Source organism: Clytia hemisphaerica, unplaced genomic scaffold (genome assembly GCF_902728285.1).
Source record: "Clytia hemisphaerica strain Z4C2 unplaced genomic scaffold, Clytia hemisphaerica genome assembly, whole genome shotgun sequence".
NCBI classification, from domain to species: domain Eukaryota; kingdom Metazoa; phylum Cnidaria; class Hydrozoa; order Leptothecata; family Clytiidae; genus Clytia; species Clytia hemisphaerica.
This window is the reverse complement of record NW_027103417.1, coordinates 1285743-1303045: the sequence shown is the minus strand read 5'-3', so window position 1 is coordinate 1303045 and position 17303 is coordinate 1285743. Positions and strand designations below refer to the sequence as shown.

At 34.0% G+C, this 17303-nt stretch overlaps 2 protein-coding genes across 2 annotated transcripts in view; both read left to right on the top strand.

Annotated features, from left to right (window-relative positions):
* The first annotated feature begins 8855 nt into the window (after positions 1 to 8855).
* LOC136797710 (ER degradation-enhancing alpha-mannosidase-like protein 1) lies at positions 8856 to 16553 on the top strand. Its single transcript, XM_067054294.1, has 13 exons — positions 8856 to 9147; positions 9533 to 9605; positions 9803 to 9906; positions 10253 to 10424; positions 10706 to 10889; positions 11194 to 11285; positions 12143 to 12225; positions 12729 to 12849; positions 13660 to 13830; positions 14186 to 14259; positions 14664 to 14760; positions 15161 to 15349; positions 15892 to 16553. The coding sequence occupies exons 1-13, from the start codon at positions 8882 to 8884 to the stop codon at positions 15988 to 15990; spliced, it is 1725 nt and encodes a 574-aa protein (XP_066910395.1). The 5' UTR covers positions 8856 to 8881; the 3' UTR covers positions 15991 to 16553.
* Positions 16554 to 17045: 492 nt separating this feature from the next.
* Positions 17046 to 17303, top strand: part of LOC136797725 (general transcription factor 3C polypeptide 1-like) — a 63218-nt gene continuing 62960 nt past the window's right edge. Inside the window, exon 1 of the mRNA XM_067054311.1 lies at positions 17046 to 17193. Coding sequence (XP_066910412.1) covers positions 17142 to 17193 — 52 coding nt within the window. The 5' untranslated portion in view covers positions 17046 to 17141. The remainder of the gene's footprint in view (positions 17194 to 17303) is intronic.

Here is a 17303-nt window from a genome sequence, read left to right as displayed (position 1 = left end):
TCGTTCGTTCGTTGTGAAAGGCAGGGTGGGTCCCAAATATACCAAACATTCATACATATCTGACAAAGTCCACTTTTTAAACTCCAGCAGCACGTCTTCGTAGGTCGGGGACGGTTAATATCTGGCCTGTATTTTCACTTACCGTTTATCTCCTTGACAACAAACAAGTTTGTTGTGTTTTGCCCCGTTGCCGGCGTTGGGGAGCTATAGATAGCGCCCCCCAAACCCCCAGCTATTATTAGGTTAGGGCGGAATTATTTTTTACAAGTACACTCGCCATTTTCAGGGGTTGCAAGAAAAATGTTTTCTTTTCTACTCAGGGGCGACTCCTGACATTCTGAAAACTGGTGTTTTGATACTTCAACCAAGCCAAGAAGTTTATAAATCAAACTTTCACCATCCCATAACCAGACGGTGTCAATCGAACGAATCGAATGCAGAATCAATTGAACGCAATTGAACGCAATCGAATATAGTCATCTGGGGTAATTACGGGACAGTTAAAATTAAGGGGTAAATACGGGACACCCCTAAAATGGTGCTATTATTATAAATTTAGATTCAGATGGCCAGGCGGTGTCAATCGAACTGTTCGATTACCGAACTAATCAAACTTAATCGAACCCTATCGAACGATAGCTGTTCGATTACCAAACCCAATCGAACACCTATCGAACCGGGAAAACTTTCGTAAAGTTCGATGACTGTTCGATTATACGATTACAGTTCGATCGCAGTTCGATGAATACGATTGAGGTTCGATCAGTTCGATTAAGATCAATGAGGTTTGATTGGTTCGATTAAATCGATTTATACCTTGCCGCCCAATTTTTTATTTATATTCCGAGGGCGTATTGGCGGCCGCCCACAGGCCATTCTCGCGGACCATCCTATATCTACCGTGAAAAAGGGTAACTTGCATCAGTGGATGCTAACATGCATAGCCCTCAAATGAAAGGCCCGGCTGGTCATTAAAATACGAAAATAAATCGAAACAAAAATGGTAGAGTAGAGCTGCGAGCGGAGCTGCGTATGTTTATTTTAATGACCAGCCAGGTCATTCATTTGAGGGCTATGCATGTTAGCCTCCACTGATGCAAGTTACCCAGGGGGGGGCACGCAGTTACTACAAGACATGATGTGTAGTAAGTGCTTTTTCAACACTTTTTTTCAGGACCACCACCCTTTGCAGTTACTACACCTTGGTAGTAACTGTTTTCAGAAAAGATTTCCAGGTACCACCCCTGTTTTTGAGTGATATCATCAAAAACATGCTTGAAATTACCCTAAATTGCGATTATTTTTCAACCTAAAGCCATTTTTGTGCTAGATTTTCTTTTAATTAACTTGGTTAACAGCTGTTGAGAACATTTTAATGATAATTAGGGAAAGCATAATTTCAAAGTTGGGTCTGAGAAAAATTTCAATTTTTTTTTCGTCCATTTATAACAAAAATATTTTTTTTAACAAAGAATTTTTTCACAAAAAAATTCATTTTTTGTGAAAATTTTTGAAAGTTCTTTAAAAAGAATTAAAATATAAGCACTTAATACACCAAAAGTGCTAGTTTTAGTGTTTGGCACCACCCCAAACAGCAGTTACTACACTGTGTAGTAACTGTTTTCATAACTTCTGAATACAGTACCACCACGGTAGTAAGTGTCATACTGTCTTGTAGTAACTGCGTGCCCCCCCCTGAGTTACCCTTTCTCACGGTATCCCATCTAGACAAGCTGGAGCTTTTACAAGCTCTTTGGTCGTTTAACTTGTAAAAAAAAAGATTTTAATCTTTATTACTTTCTTTAAAGAAAGAAGCATACGGTGCCTGTGTTTTGATTAAACAACCTCGTAATTTTCTGAAAGGTAAAGAAAAGTAGAATCAATCCGACACAACCATCGAACCACATCCAACTTAAATCAAACTCATCAAACATCAATCGAACTTCATCGAACAAAGAAAACCCATCGAACTAAATCGAACTTATCAAGAAATTTTCGTAAAGTTCGATAGCTGTTCGATTGGGTTCGGTAATCGAACAGCTATCGTTCGATTATGTTCGATAAAGTTCAATGGTTCGATAACGAAAATCGGTTCGATAGGGTTTGGTTGACACCGCCTGGAGATGGAGAGGATTTTGGAGATAGTCGTAGACCTTTTCGCCTTTCCATCCGCCATATTGAATTGTATGCAAAAATTATGGTGGCCGAATTGCCGTGCTGAAATTCCCTTAGAAACAGGGGGGGGGTCATGCAGTTATTATATAAACACTATGACAATTACTACCGTGGTGGTATATAAACCAAAATTTGGGAAAACAGTTACTCCACCAGTGGACTAACTGCAACATCGGTGCAAAATTGTCGATTTTGGTAGGATATGGTGTACTAAGTGAGCACATTTTTCAATTTTTCACTTAAAATTTTAGGTTTTTAAAAATTCCAGAAGCAAAAAAATTCAAAACATTTTTTTCAAAAGTCAAAAAAAATAACAAAATTTTTTCGTCAATCAAGGCATGAAAGATATTTTAACAAACTTGGAAAATGTTTGAGATATTTAACTCTTGAACGGTCGTTAATAAGACATACCCAGTAAAATGGTATGAAAAATGAGGAATTCAGTGAAAAAATTGCCAAATTTGGGATTTTTGGGGGTGGTGTACACCAATTTTGAGGGTAAAATCAGTTAGTACACTATGGAATAACTGCAAGGGTGGTGGTGTCTGTAGAAAATGTCCAAAATTGCAGTTACTCCACATAGTGTCAAGGAGTAACTGCAAGACCCCCCCCTGTTAGAAAGTATGCAAAACATATGTAAAAAGAAAGTATTAAATAAAAACTTACATGCATAATTGGCATTATATTAAAGTGTAATCTTGTAGAAGAAAGATTAAATTTGTTTCTCTTGAAAACTAAAAACAATTATATTCACTCATCTCTTAGAACAAGCACTTCAAAAGACCATAACATTAGACAGAAACTCAAACTGAAAAATCACCCGCGAAGGTAAAAAATAATCCTTATTCGGCTGACGGCAAATTATTCTCCTGGGAATAGAGCCGCCAAATGATCAAATCAAAACATTGATAAAGTGTGACGTCATAATTACTGCTTTCAGTTTGCGTGTTTTGAAAGTTTGATGTGTGTACTCCGTCTTCGTGGAATTTTTTAATGGCATGAAAACAGAATATGCAATGTCTTTAAGAACAAATTCCTAAAAGGCTTTTGTTGTTCTGTAAATATTTCCTTTTGGATTAAGAAATTCCATCTTTTATTGTTCTAATGATTATGATATTTATTTATAAGATGCTTTGTTGTCTTTTTAATCTTTGTGTAAACTTGCATATGTTTTGCATACATTCCAACTAAATCCAACCACGGCATTTTCGTTCCTGTATTTTTGCATACAATTCAAGATGGTGGACGGAAAGGCGAAAAGGTCTATTCTAGCTGCTAGAAAAATGTCTAGTTAGATTATTCTAACAAAAGTTTCACATGTCACCATAAAAATCAATTTTCTAGTTTTAGAATGAACTTTTCAAGCTTTAGTGTCAGGAAGAACTGCAATCACTTTGATTATGTTTTGACTGAATTCTGACATCAAGATACTATGGTTTGAAATCATAATAATAGTGACATTATCAAACAAGGCACCTTATCTCTAAAAAGTGTGTCCCATATTTACCCGTAGTCAAATCTTAATCTTGGGGTAATTATGGGACACTAAAGTTTGAGTTTGAAGTGTTTATTTTTTATAAGAAAACTACAAACTTGATTTTCTAGTTTAATGGAATCATAACTACACTCTAAGTCTTTCAAAACCTGCAAAGGTTTGCATCTAAATATACTTCAGTTGGTCTAGATTGCTCTATAGAAATATTATTGATTGAAGTGTCCCGTTATTACCCCCAAATGGGAAAAAGGCTGGGGTAAAAATGGGACACTGTCACTAATTTTGTTGAAAGTCCTTTAAATGATAGAACTTGGATTTGAAGTCATCAAGTGGATGCAAAACCTCAAATATCATAGCCTTTTGGAAAGATATCTGGATTTTTCAATAACATTTTATACCTGTCCCATAATTACCCCCAGGGTGTCCCGTAATTACGTACCCCAAAATGCGGGGTATTTATGGGACACCTTTAAAATAATTTCAGGAGCATCTACTAAATTTCAAGGAAAAGTAATAAATCATGTGTAAAGGTCATACTCTGATAAATGAAATATCAAAAAATTGGATCTCTAGGATTAATACTTTTAGAGTAATGCCCAAATATGTCAAAATCGTCCCGTAATTACCCCAGATGACTATAATTGCAATTCGATTGTCGAACAAGGCAATCGAATCGCAATCAAATATTACCTAGGATTTGCTGTTCGATTGCTTCGATTACTTTCGATTGTATTTGATTACGTTCGATTGATTCAATTATATTATATAGATTTTATTCGCTTTGGTACGGTACTTAAGCACTCGGCCGCCCGCTAAAAAGCCCTAACGGAGTGATCCAATTTAATTTTATCAAACTCATCAAACATAACCCTAATCGCACAAAATCGAAGATTATTCAACAATCGAACATAGCTCAACTATCAATCGAACCAATCTAACCTTACTCAAACGCAATCAAACACAATCGAATATTACCCAGGAATTGGCCGTTCGATTGAGATTCGATTACGTTCGATTGGTTCGATTGCGATTTTTGTTTGAAGTTGTTCGAATGACACCGTCTGGCCATAATCACAACAAAAATTTTTAAAGCATTTAAAAGTAAATAATTTGAAGAAGGAATCACTGGCAGATTTAAGACAATAGAGCAAGTGCGTCTGAAATATGCGGAAACAAGCGATTTTAAGTACCTGAAAAGACCGGTCCAGACTGATCGGCCAAAAAGCGGTAGAAAAGCGGCTTTTTAGCGGCCAAGATTTTACTTTTACTTCGGCCATTCTCGTTTCACTTTAAAGTAGCTTTCTAAGCGGCCAGCCACTGCCGATCAGGCTAAAGTCCGGTAAAAAGACCAGTCAATGCGTTTGCCGTCAACCGAAAGAAACAAAACAAACCTTTTGGAAGCTTCATTGACAAACAATCTCCAAAAGTTTTTCCCCACCCTTTTGAGTTCTTCCTTTCTTTCTTTCTTTCTTGCTTTCATTCATAAAGATAAAGTTAAAGACCTGAATAAAGTTACCTTTTAATAAAATTAGACAACTGTAATAAAAGGGCTGACCTAAAAAAATGCCTCTTTTTATATTATAAACCATTTATGTTTCTGAAGACCGTTCCTTGCCTTTGCTTTGTGGTGTTCATTTGTGCTCAAATTATTTTCTTTTTACTCTTTTTGTTTTAACGAAAAGACTCCCTGCCCCAATATGACCTCCTCTAATTGTATATATTTTCCTCGTAAAAAAAGACACCCCTGCCTCAGTTTGACCTCTTCTATAACTGCGTCTCCTCTCTAAGCACATGCCCCTGTCTCAATTTGACCTTCGTGACCTCCTCCAATTTTGAATTCTCTCGTAACAGAAAGGCACCCCTGTCTCTCTTTAACCTCCTTTATATTCTCAATTATTCGTGCGACCTTCGCAACTAGTTACCCCTACCTCAGTTTGACCTGCCTGTTTAACCCTCTTCTCTTTTACCAACTGTGTTCTTTATTTTATATTCCGCTTTTTCTTGCATGCGCTACTGTAATTCCGACACCCTTCTTGTGGAGTCTGGAATAATATGAAAGCTTGAATCACTGATTGAAAAACGATTATTCTTCCCTGACCACTAAGCAAAGAAAAACAGTTTCAAACTTTCTTTCAATTTCAGCTGATAAAAAGGGTGACGGAATTAGAGGAGGGATGTTTACATTAGACCAGTTACAGTATTGATTAACATGTCAAAGTTACCGAGTGTCGATAACAGATCTCACAATTTTTCATGGAAGAACAGACATTTTTATATCTGTGTTCAGACACTTGCGTGAATGCGGGTGATCACATTTACATATTTCTCGTTGCAAAGATTTGTTTTTTTTGAGCTGTGAAAGTAAGCCTACCTGGTGAGAGTAGCGTATTCACATTATTTGCTATCCATATACTTTGCAGTTATGTTAATTAAATGTCTTTGGAGGTTTGGTGAAATGGTGGCAGAATTGCAGTCCCATGTTTTGTCCGATATTTCCCAAGTTAGACCGTTGACAATAGTAATATATTGTATAATTTTGACTTTACAACTATATGTATATTATTAGCTTAGTTGCAAACAAACTCAGTAAAAACATGCTTGACTTTTTGTATTTCCAAGGCAATAAAGATATTTTGTTATCAAAGGTAAAATTAGTAACATCTAGGCTATTCCTAAGAGCAATTAAAAATACCAAACTTTCTCTTTGTTTGGAACATGTTATTTTATCAAAACAATCAGAAACAACAAATGGTCGTTTTGATTGCGAGAGGAAATACAATACTTGAATCTGATTGGATTTGATAAAACAACGACAGTTGTTTACAATTAGGTGTTTACGTATAAGTGTAGTGAAAACTCGTTGAACGGAGGTTAGACATTACGTCTGACACTCTGACTAGCCAGAGTCAGGCAGTCTCTCAAACTCCTATATCAGGATTAGAAACTAGGCTAGTTTTATATACCTCTTTAATCTTTCCTTTTACAACAATACAATTCTGACAAGTTGACACAACACATTGACAATTAATCATCTTCTACTGATTGCTTCCCATTAGTGGTTAAACAGTGTAAAGTACTAAGAATAATAATGAATACAAGGGGTGGCAGTCACTAACAAGGTTGGAGTTTGGGATGGCTAAATATGTCGTTCTTAAAATTGTTGTTTTTTCTCATTCTTCGACATTATTTCTCAGGGGATATTGGGTCATTACCAGTCAGTAAATTAAAGTCACAATTTAGGACCGAAGATCCTCTTAGGGGCACTCGTATCCAGTGACTAAACTTAAAAACCAGGAGAATCTTGAATAGAGTGGTTTATTTTACCATATTAATGCATACTGTGTCAAGTGCTATCCTTTGCCAGGGTTATATTATCTAAAAATTTGTGCCCTTGAGCCTTAGCAACCTTTGCTTATAAAAATGTATACTTTCTCTTTGCTCTTTTATTGAAAATCAAACATATTAAAATTTCCCTTTTAAGTGCTACCATTTAGAAACATTTTTAAAACAACAAGTGCTGTTTGGAAACTGGATATAGTTTAAATAACCACCTCTGCAGAACACCCTGGAACCGCCTTATGGGGTAGGCAAAATTAAATCTGGCAATTATTTTCTCAATGAAGAAAACAATTATAGCTTCACCATGGATCATCATGTTTTTTATTATCCTTAGCTCTTTATTCTTATTTCTGTTTGCACAAAAAAAAGGAAGAATAGAAAAATTTTTCTTGTTGTATTTTTCTTGTTGCTGGGGGTCTGAGGGTGCTTTGAAACCCCCAGGGTTCAGGGGGCTAAGCCAAAGAATTTTGATATGTAGATTGTATTATTAGTTTTCTTTGCGTGCTTACCTTATTGGAACTAATTTTTGCGGTTTTTCGTAAAAAAATTTGAGAGTTAAAAACTGTGAAAATTAATTCCTGCGAAACACAATTTTTTCCAATTTTATATATCGAAAAATTTGAAAAATCCCTAGGAAAATGAAAGAAATTATTTGTCCAAAAAAGGGCAAAACCGCGAAAATACCAGAATGAAAAAGCTGCGAAAATTAAAACTTTTTGGATATTTTTTTTCGACTGCAAAAATTAGTTACTGCAAAAATTAGTTCCAATAAGGTAGAAAAATCCTTTTGTTGATCCAAATTTCAAAAGAATTCTATGTTGGAACTTTTTGCAAACATCAAAAACTGTATTTTGCCCCATTTTTGAACTCAAATGTGCAGTATTTGGTACAAAGTCCAATATATTGGTTTTTCATATATTTTCTCTGAGGGTTTAGAGCTTTACTGACATACTATTTCGGATGAATAAATATCTAGTTAAACCCTAAAAAATGGTAATTTTTCAAGGATGATGTTTGCCTTAATAAATTTTGCAAGTGAAGGAAAAGGTGAGGATTGGATATCATCAAACTAATCAAACTTTTTACTGATTTTTTACTGAATCAAACTCCTATTCAGTGCTGCAAATAACGGCCGGTGACCGGTAATTACCGGTCATTTCGAAGTTTCTACCGGCCATTCTGAAGCTCAGTTTTTCATTTTGTCCGGTCAAAATTTGAAGATTAGAGGCTTAGATTAATACTTAATAGCGCTTCTAATTAAAGGAGTAACAGCTTTTAAATTATGTTTAGCCAATCTAATAATCCAATAAGTCAATCTGTAATAAATGACTACAAAGATGGTTCCGCCAGACCCCCTGCTCGTTACATTCGAAAAATTACCGGCCAACTGAAATTGCCCTATTTGCAGCACTGCTATTGTATAAACAATTGAGAGTGTTTGATTAGAATATATTAATTTTTTTAATGAAAGTTTTGGTGGTGATGGTGTTTGATTAGTTCCATAGTCCATTTTGTTGCTGCCGCAAATCATCATCAATTTTCCTATTTGCATCCGCAAAAGTGGAATGCCAACATAAATTTTATGCCAAAAGCTGCATGCCTAAGCTAATCAGTTGGGTGTTTAGGATTAACAATTTTTGATGGACCAAATCTGTGACCCATTATTTCAATTCAATGTTCTTTGAATGTTTTTGACAGAAGTCTTTTAGGTTGTCATACATTGACAGTGCAGTTATTGGTTTTGTTTCAGTTCTGTTTTGTTACTTTCTAACTTTGTTTTTCTGTTACTTTCTTTATAATAGTTTCTTTGTAAATTTTAAAATTAACTGATCTTTTATTTAGGTATCTTTAGAGAATGAATAAGAAATCAAAATGCAATTGAAAAGACCCTCAATTTTTGTATTTATCTTGTTGGTGCTACAAAATGTCAGAGAATCATGTCAACAAACTATCTACAATAAGTTACCACTGTTTGCCCAACAATATAGTTATTTTCCTGAGGATGAACGACTAAGAATGAAGAATAAAGTCAAAGACATGTTTTATTTTGGTTACAATAACTACATGAAGTATGCTTTTCCATTAGATGAATTAAACCCCATATTTTGTACAGGGCGTGGTCCAGACAAAGAGAATATGTAAGTTTTATTATGTGTTAAGTGAAGAATTATGATTTGAAACTGAAGAAATTGCTCTGTTGATTTCAACAAATGATCGGTGATCAAAGAATTAACAGAATTGGTTTTTAAACATTTATAAACAATGCCCACATTTTAAGAATATATGGTTTGTGACTAGCACTTAGCAGAGTGCTCCCAATTCCAGACCTTTTGATTCCAGTGGCACCAATGGGTTGTAAGAAAAGATCTTATTCCATATCATTGTTTGTCCAAATTTTATTCTCACCCTTCAAATACCATCAGAAAATGGTACTGAGTGTCTTGTGACTAGGATTTTGACCCCATCTAAATTTTGTAATGTTTCCAGATGTTTCAGAATATTTTGAAAAATTTATTGTTACAGTGACAATATTAATATCAATGATGTTCTTGGAGGTTATTCGTTAACATTGATCGATTCTTTGGACACATTAGCAGTAAGAAATTCTAATTTATGCTGTCTTTTAGTAATAGTTGGGATGTTCTTATGTTGATAATAACAAAACAAGTTATCTTCAGTCTTTTACAATATTCAATTTATATAGAGATGTTAATAAAATATTCATATACTCAATAACTTTCACCAATCCATTTATGTTGATGATTTTTTTGATGATTTCTTTGATACATCCAGGTTATTGGCAATCATAGTGAATTCAAAAATGCTGTCAGTCGAGTTATATCTAACGTCAATTTTAATACTGATAACACAATACAAATCTTTGAAGCAGCCATAAGGTATGTACAGCCTTCCCAGGGTCACAAGAGACAAATGAGTGAGTTATCAGTAATTCATAGGTATATATATGTTCTAAAAAAGGGCTGTTTATATAATAAGAGAAAGTGACTTACAATTTTCCTAACAGACTCTTTCCTGATGTTTTCCACGATTTTCCAACTTTTAAGTCTGTGAACTGAATTCTGTTTAGCTGAGATTCAGTTCTAAATAAAGTTGCTGTCTAGGGCCAATAAAATTTTTTACTGCAAACAGTTACAAAGGATGGATTTACAAAATTATGGAGAAAATTTTTACCTTCACCATGTTGAATCTCAAATCTGTTTTTGCAATCAATTTCTCCTCCAGAGTTCTTGGAGGATTATTGTCAGCACATCTTTTGATTGTAAGCCCCTCCAAAGAGTTTCAGTCATTAAGGCCTCAAGATTATGGTGATGAACTACTGAACATGGCACATGATTTGGCGAATAGACTGTTGGTTGCATTTGAAGGGACCCAAACAGGTATCCCGTGGCCGAGAGTAAGTTATCTGTAAAAGCAAAACATACTGTCTAGCCGTTTATAATGGCAATTCTCTAGAATATTGACCAATGTCAACAAGCTGTTCTGGCACACTCACTTAAAAACTGACTTTGTCCTCTCTTTTGTGTAAAAAAGCAGAGTTATACATGCTTTACCTTTCAGTGTTCATCTGCTTCCAATTATATAATGCAATTTATGTATGAAAGTTAGTATCAAATTCTTACAAGAGATCAGAAAACACATTCTATATTAGCATAATTAACATTATTATCATTTTAGGTCAACCTCATAAGTGGGGTACCACCAAACTGTGCAACATCAACTTGTACAGCAGGTGCAGGAACATTGGTCTTAGAGTTCGGAATACTTGGTCGACTTCTTGACGACCCAACCATAGAATATCAAGCAAGGAAAGTTGTTGATGAATTATGGAGTTATCAATCAAAATCTACAGGGCTTTTCGGTAATCTTAAACAATGTTTTCAAGTATTTAGTAATGGAAAACGCATTTACCACCATGATCCTGAATAATGATAATGATAATTATAATATCTAGGCCCTTTGTAACTGAAAGCATAGTATAGGTAATAATTATGTGCTCCAAGAAAGCATTCGATATCTGACGTCTAGCGTAAAAGGAAAAGGGTAAAGATCCACCTGTATCAACCAAATGAACATACCAGCTATACTTGGGCGCTTGTATATAATATAACATACTTTATACTTTATACTTTTGGGTTGTATTACTTTTCTGTTTCATATTACAGGAAATGTTATAGATATTCATTCTGGTGAGTGGATCGGAAAAATGAGTGGCTTGGGTGCTGGTATAGATTCGTTTTATGAATATCTACTCAAGGTAAATAATATACACGTGGTGTCTGGAAAAAAAGTGTAATATCAAAACAAATACAAAAGTAGAAATTTTGTGTTTCTCTCTTTTCCTTTAGCTAATACGTAATAGTACAAAGCATATTTCCTCTCAAAGACATGTTTAGATATTACCTTAATGCCCTTAATTTCCGCGCCTTTAATTTTCGCGTACCCCTTAAAAATGACCTTTCGCACACCCTTTAATTTTTGCGCACCCCTATTATTATAAATTTTTCGCGCATCCTAAAGTTTGTTTGTCTTTACATATTTTATATATTTTTTTCTGGCCATTTTCTAGTCAAATCCTCATAAAAAGGTCTCCAAAAGGCGGACACTCTAATTAGCGGACACTTATCTGTTTCCAACCTATTTTCTTCTTTCTATACTTTTATTTTTGGTGAAGGGCGGGAGCAATGAGAAGAGGCGATCCTTAGAAAAGCCATAAGTGAATAAAAATTGCTTATTTGCTAATTCGCGCACCTTTTAATTTTCGCGCGGCCTAGTGCGCGAAAACAGGCCTTTTTCGCGCACCCTTTAATTTCCGCGCAGTGGTAGTGCGCAAAAATTAAGGGCACGCAAAAATTAAGGGCATTAAGGTATTAAACCGATCAACTAAGTGCAAATGTTGACACTTTTTGAAAAAAAGAGTGTCATTTATAGGACCAGAAAAAAAAGGTTCAGGTTCAGGAAATAATAGCCAAGATTGAAAATATCTCGAATGAATAGTCAAAGTCTGGCGTTGCAACTCCTATTGGACTCTTTACTTTATATTACTTTTTGTAGGTTTAGTGTTTCATTATTACTACCTATTTTCATGCGTTTTCTTTCAATTCAAATTTTCAGAGCTACATTTTGTTTGGTCAGAAAGAAGATTTGCATCGATTCAATAAAATATATGACAGAATAAAAAGACATATGAGAAAGGGGTTTGACTATTTTTAATTATGTACAATAAATTTCTAAAAACAGACTGCTTCTGATATCTTTGTATATTTAAGTATCTAGCCCTTCTATTGCTGCTATTGATACATTTCCCTGAGCTGATACCTTCCAAGAACAGCCAAAAAGTTTCTCATACATTACTTACAATGATTTTTGAAAATCTTAAAGATTTAATTTTCCTTTTTCAAGGGAAATTTCCTCACAATTTCTTCATTCATCCGTATTTTTTGAGAAGAAACTTTTCTTCCTTGGAATATAAAAACCTTCTGACTTTTTCTCGGAGACTTCTCCATCACGGAATAAGTTTCTAAGAAAATTTAGATTTTGACTGTTTCGTTCAAAGTTTTCCATCTCCTCATTATTTCTGCATGGAAACGTCTTTTGTATTTCTTATCAAGGAAAATGTAGTGAATTTTTTCAACTCTTTCAGAAATTCTTAAGAGATTATGATCAATAAATTGATACATTATACTATATTACATCATAGGAGGCGTAAGTGCAACAATGGTACAGGCGAAGTACCTCTTTATGTCAACGTTCACATGGATTCTGGTGAAATTATGAACACGTGGATTGATGCTTTGCAATCTGTGTTCACTGGTGTACAGGTTTGAGTCATATCATTTTAGAAGTAAAGTTTTGGAACTGGTTACTTTTAGCAAATTCTTTATTTCAAAAATTATTCCAAATAAAATATTATGATTGGCCATAACTTTAATGTACTAAGTGCAATCATCAAAATATATAACTTGAAAAAAATTAATGAACTTATTCGTAAAAAAATATATTTAAAAGAGTATTTAATTGCGGGTAATCAATAATTCCAATAGCCAATCAAATCAATAGACTCAAATTGTTCGAAAAATTATTATAGAAATAAACGCTAAAGTCAAATCAAAAGCTAATGATTTGCCAGTAAACCCTTTTAGGTGATGATTTAGCAACCAAGACCCAAATATTTTTTATTTTTACATCATTCAAACTCCATTGTTTTATGTATTGTTTCACTGTTTTTGATAATGGAAAAAAAATACGTCCATGCATATCAAGTTCATACTCTTGATATAAATTGACTTCCTTGGCACTTCCCTAGGCTGTGTAATTTCTTTGGGGGTAAACCTCATGTTCATAAAAGCCTACCAATGTTTACTTTTTATTATAAGTTTTGCATAGACCCTTGAGAAAAGCATTTTTTGTTTCCTTTTGTTTCCATTCTTGACTATAATTTTACGACTCATTACAACCCTATGACTTGTAAAAATTTGAATTTTTTTTAAACAAGTTTCAACATTTTTTATGTCGCTGATTGTACGCATGAAACTTAAAGAAACAAAGCTTTGATTTTTTTTGTTATAAGGCTTCCTTCCGGTAGAGCACTTTGTTGTTGTTGACAATCATTTTCAACTTCTTTGATACAGGTTTTACATGGAGATATTGAAGAAGCCATATGCAGTCATGCTATTTATTATGCCATATGGAGAAAGTATGGTGCACTACCTGAACGTTTCAATTGGAAACTCAAAGCTCCTGATGTCAAATTCTATCCATTGCGTCCTGAATTTAGTGAATCTACATATTTGTTATACCAGGTAATTTCAATTTCTCCAACATAGTTTGACGTTAACATCCAGGAAAATAAGATACGATAAATTTTTTTTGTCTGTCTGTTATCTGCAGATGCCTAATAGCCACCACATCGTTTGAAAGACGAAAGAAACCAAAATCGTTCTCATAGTACTGATTTTGACTTCTTGTCTGTTTTTTTTTTCACCCTGTAAATAGTTTTTTTTACCAAAAGGACGAAATATTATCCCAAGAGAAATTCTGCGCGGGCTTCATTCGTGACCTAACTTTCCCTTAAACCTTATCTTACTTTGTCTCCCCAATCTTGGTAAAAGCAACTTCACTACTGTTTTTGACCTAATCCTTCTTTTTATTTTGCAGGCTACGAAACATCCATTTTACCTGCATGTTGGCACTGAAATTGTTGAAAGTTTGAATAAGTATACGAAAGTGAAGTAAGAGAATTAAAAGTTAATATATTTTTGAAATTATTGTAAGAGTTTGACTGAGACTGAATATCCTCAAGGATTGTAAGCAATAAACTGACGAGATAGCTATACAAGGATAAATGGCTGCAAAGGTTTCGATCTTGAAAAGTGTCAGAAATCGAAAGATTATTGTGCTTGACGTTTTCATCTAGAAGGATCTTCTATATGGAAAATTTCGTGGCTTATTTAAACACTGACTCGATGGCAACAGTTCATACCTTGATACTTAATAATTTTATTTTGTTTATGTTTGGTACAATAGGTTTTATTAGTTTTTATACTTTTTATCATTAATGATAAAAAGCGAAAATTTTTAAACCTAAGAAGATTTCAAGCGTGCCCGTTTTTGTAACTATTATTGTTTTATTCAGGTGTGGTTATGCTACACTTCATGATGTTGAAGATAAATCGACGGAAGATCGAATGGAAAGTTTCTTTCTCAGTGAAACCATCAAATATCTTTATCTGGTGCGTTTATACTATTTTAGAATCCATTCGCTTCAAAGCGTGTACCCTTTTTTTGCTACACGTGGAAACCATGTCAGCTTCCCCAATGATCATATTAAAGGGCTAAAAATGAAAAATAGCTTTGGCGTAATAAGCGCCGTCGTACAAAGAGCCGATAAGGTAAACGGGAAAGCTTTTCATGATGTTTTCTTTTTAATTCGATTTTTGGGTAAAAGTCTCAATTCTCGAGTAAGTGATATCAACCCTCATGTCACTAGTTTATTTAGTTCGAGTTTTTAAGTGAATCGCCTAGTATGAAACTCCCGTATTAGTGAGCGTATCAATACAACACTTGAACTTGAACTCAATCTCCTGCCGTCTAGAGGAACGGGAGATTGCAAATTGTTTCTTCTTTTTACAGCTTTTTGATGTGGATAACCCAATCAATAAGGATGCATCACAATGGATCTTTTCAACCGAAGGCCACATCTTCAAACTGGATCAGAAGTACAGAGGGAAATATGATTTTGAATTTTTTGATTATCCTGAAGAGGAGCGTGCAAATGACGATGATGTACTCAATGTGCATCAATCAGCCAATCAGACAGAAGTATGGAAAGAAGGCTTAATTTATTAAATCCTTCTATTGGTTTTAAATTGTCTTCAAAAGTATTTCTGTCTAATTTGTCTTTTAAAGAACAAGTAAAAAGCAACAAAATAATGGTTGCAAAGAAATCATCAATAATCTTCAGGGCTCAAGTTTTTATCTAGCCTTGTTTCTTTTTTCGTATTCATCTTTATAGCTTTTAAAGGCAGGTATTCGCCCTTGCTACAAAAGCTACAAAATTGGGGAAATGTTTTTTGAGTTTACCAGAGTCGAATTAACTTCATAATGTTTGAAGTTTATTGCATTGATGATGATATCTGACATTCAAGGTTATTCGATCCTAGGCTTTAATAGGTGTACTCAGAGAATGTTAGAGTTAATCTTCGAGTAATGACTTCACTTCCTTCTAGTTCTAATAGAAAAATTACAAACAGAAAAGTTACATATTATTTTTGTGAAATTGTTGTAGCAGTGCATGTATTAACAATCTTCCTGGTGCTCTGCTGAGTTTAATGAAAATATAATCTCTTTTCTTTCTCAATTAGACTACAAGCTGTGATAATTACAAAATTGACAAATCATCAAGAATGCCATTGTTTGATCGTTACTACACTCAAATCAAAGATTTTGTTGGTATTTATTAGCAAATTTAAATTATTTTTGTATGCCAGAATACTTCCATTTCTCAGTTAACCTAGGTAGAAAGATTTATAGCCATATTCACTTTGCAAATGAAAGTGATATTATATAATTTTGAAATTTTGAAAGTGTGGCCGAAATTAAAAAAAAGGTTTAAATCCTTCATATTGCAAACAAAACCAACGACAAAAGCTATCCATAGTCATAAAGGTCAATCGTAGATGTTAAAAATTTATACATGTAGATTCATTTATTTTATAAAATAAATTTTCACTGAAGATTGCCATCCTGGATGGTATGAAACTTTGAGTATGAAATTAACTTAAATCGTTTTCTTTACTCAAACTATTATAAAATAATGTTGGCTCTCTAGAAGAGGTAGTAGTGGGTCATTTCATAGGGATTTGATAGTCATATATTTTATTTCCATACTTTACACATTTACAATTTTATAGAAAATTTTGGAGTTTTTGATTTTTTAATAGGTATTATAAGCAGTTGCCCAGTTTGTGATATTTTTTGGTACAAATGTACGTAGATTTTTCAAATATATCAACCGATTTTTGGATGTTTTCTTTGTCTAATGTAGATGAAGTCTTTGTCATGTAGATCGAAAGGAATGGAGGATGCCCAAAGAACCTGAGAAAAAGGGTACTAACATTATAGCTCATTGAGGATGGAAACGTTTCGAATTTTTGCATTTTTCATTTCCATTGCATCAAAAAGATATGGTTGTTTTTAGCTAAGTGATAACCAGATGGTTTTAAATCTTTGGGACTATTAACCTCCACATATTTCCTAAAGTTTATTCTAAAACCGAGCTGTTCAGTTCCAAGTTTGCTTCCTTAAACAAAATTACACTATTACACCAGTAAAAAGTGAAACGAACTATTCAAGCAATCATGTTATCATATTGAATTTGGAAGAAATCAGGGCATAAGTATGTGTTAGCTATGACAGTAAATAAATCTACAGCTACAGTTCGAAAATCTCAAACCGTCTGATTCAGTCTGATTATATCTTTAACTGTCTTTTTAATCTGCTTCATTGAATTATTTACAGGAGTAAAACTAAAAAAAAACGAAATAAAATTTGGATGAAATGGATGCTGACGTCAACAGATCATTTTAAATGAGAAGAGAGACCAAAAAAGAGAATGGATTTGTTTGTCGTTGCCTTGAGTGAAATATCCTTAGAGGGACTTGAAGGTATGATTTTTGTAAGTCTGCGACCGCAGTCGATGGCTTTCTTCAGGCTCCTCTCTCGATAGCTATCTACCGGAAGGTAGGTGAGAGTGTCACTCTTTCACTCTGAATTG

Coding starts and splice junctions, on each gene's coding strand:
- LOC136797710 (XM_067054294.1), top strand. CDS start 8,882: ATGCAATTGAAAAGACCCTCAATTTTTGTATTTATCTTGTTGGTGCTA. Junction 9,148..9,532: donor GGTCCAGACAAAGAGAATAT/GTAAGTTTTATT, acceptor TTATTGTTACAG/TGACAATATTAATATCAATG. Junction 12,226..12,728: donor AAAAGACATATGAGAAAGGG/GTTTGACTATTT, acceptor ATTACATCATAG/GAGGCGTAAGTGCAACAATG.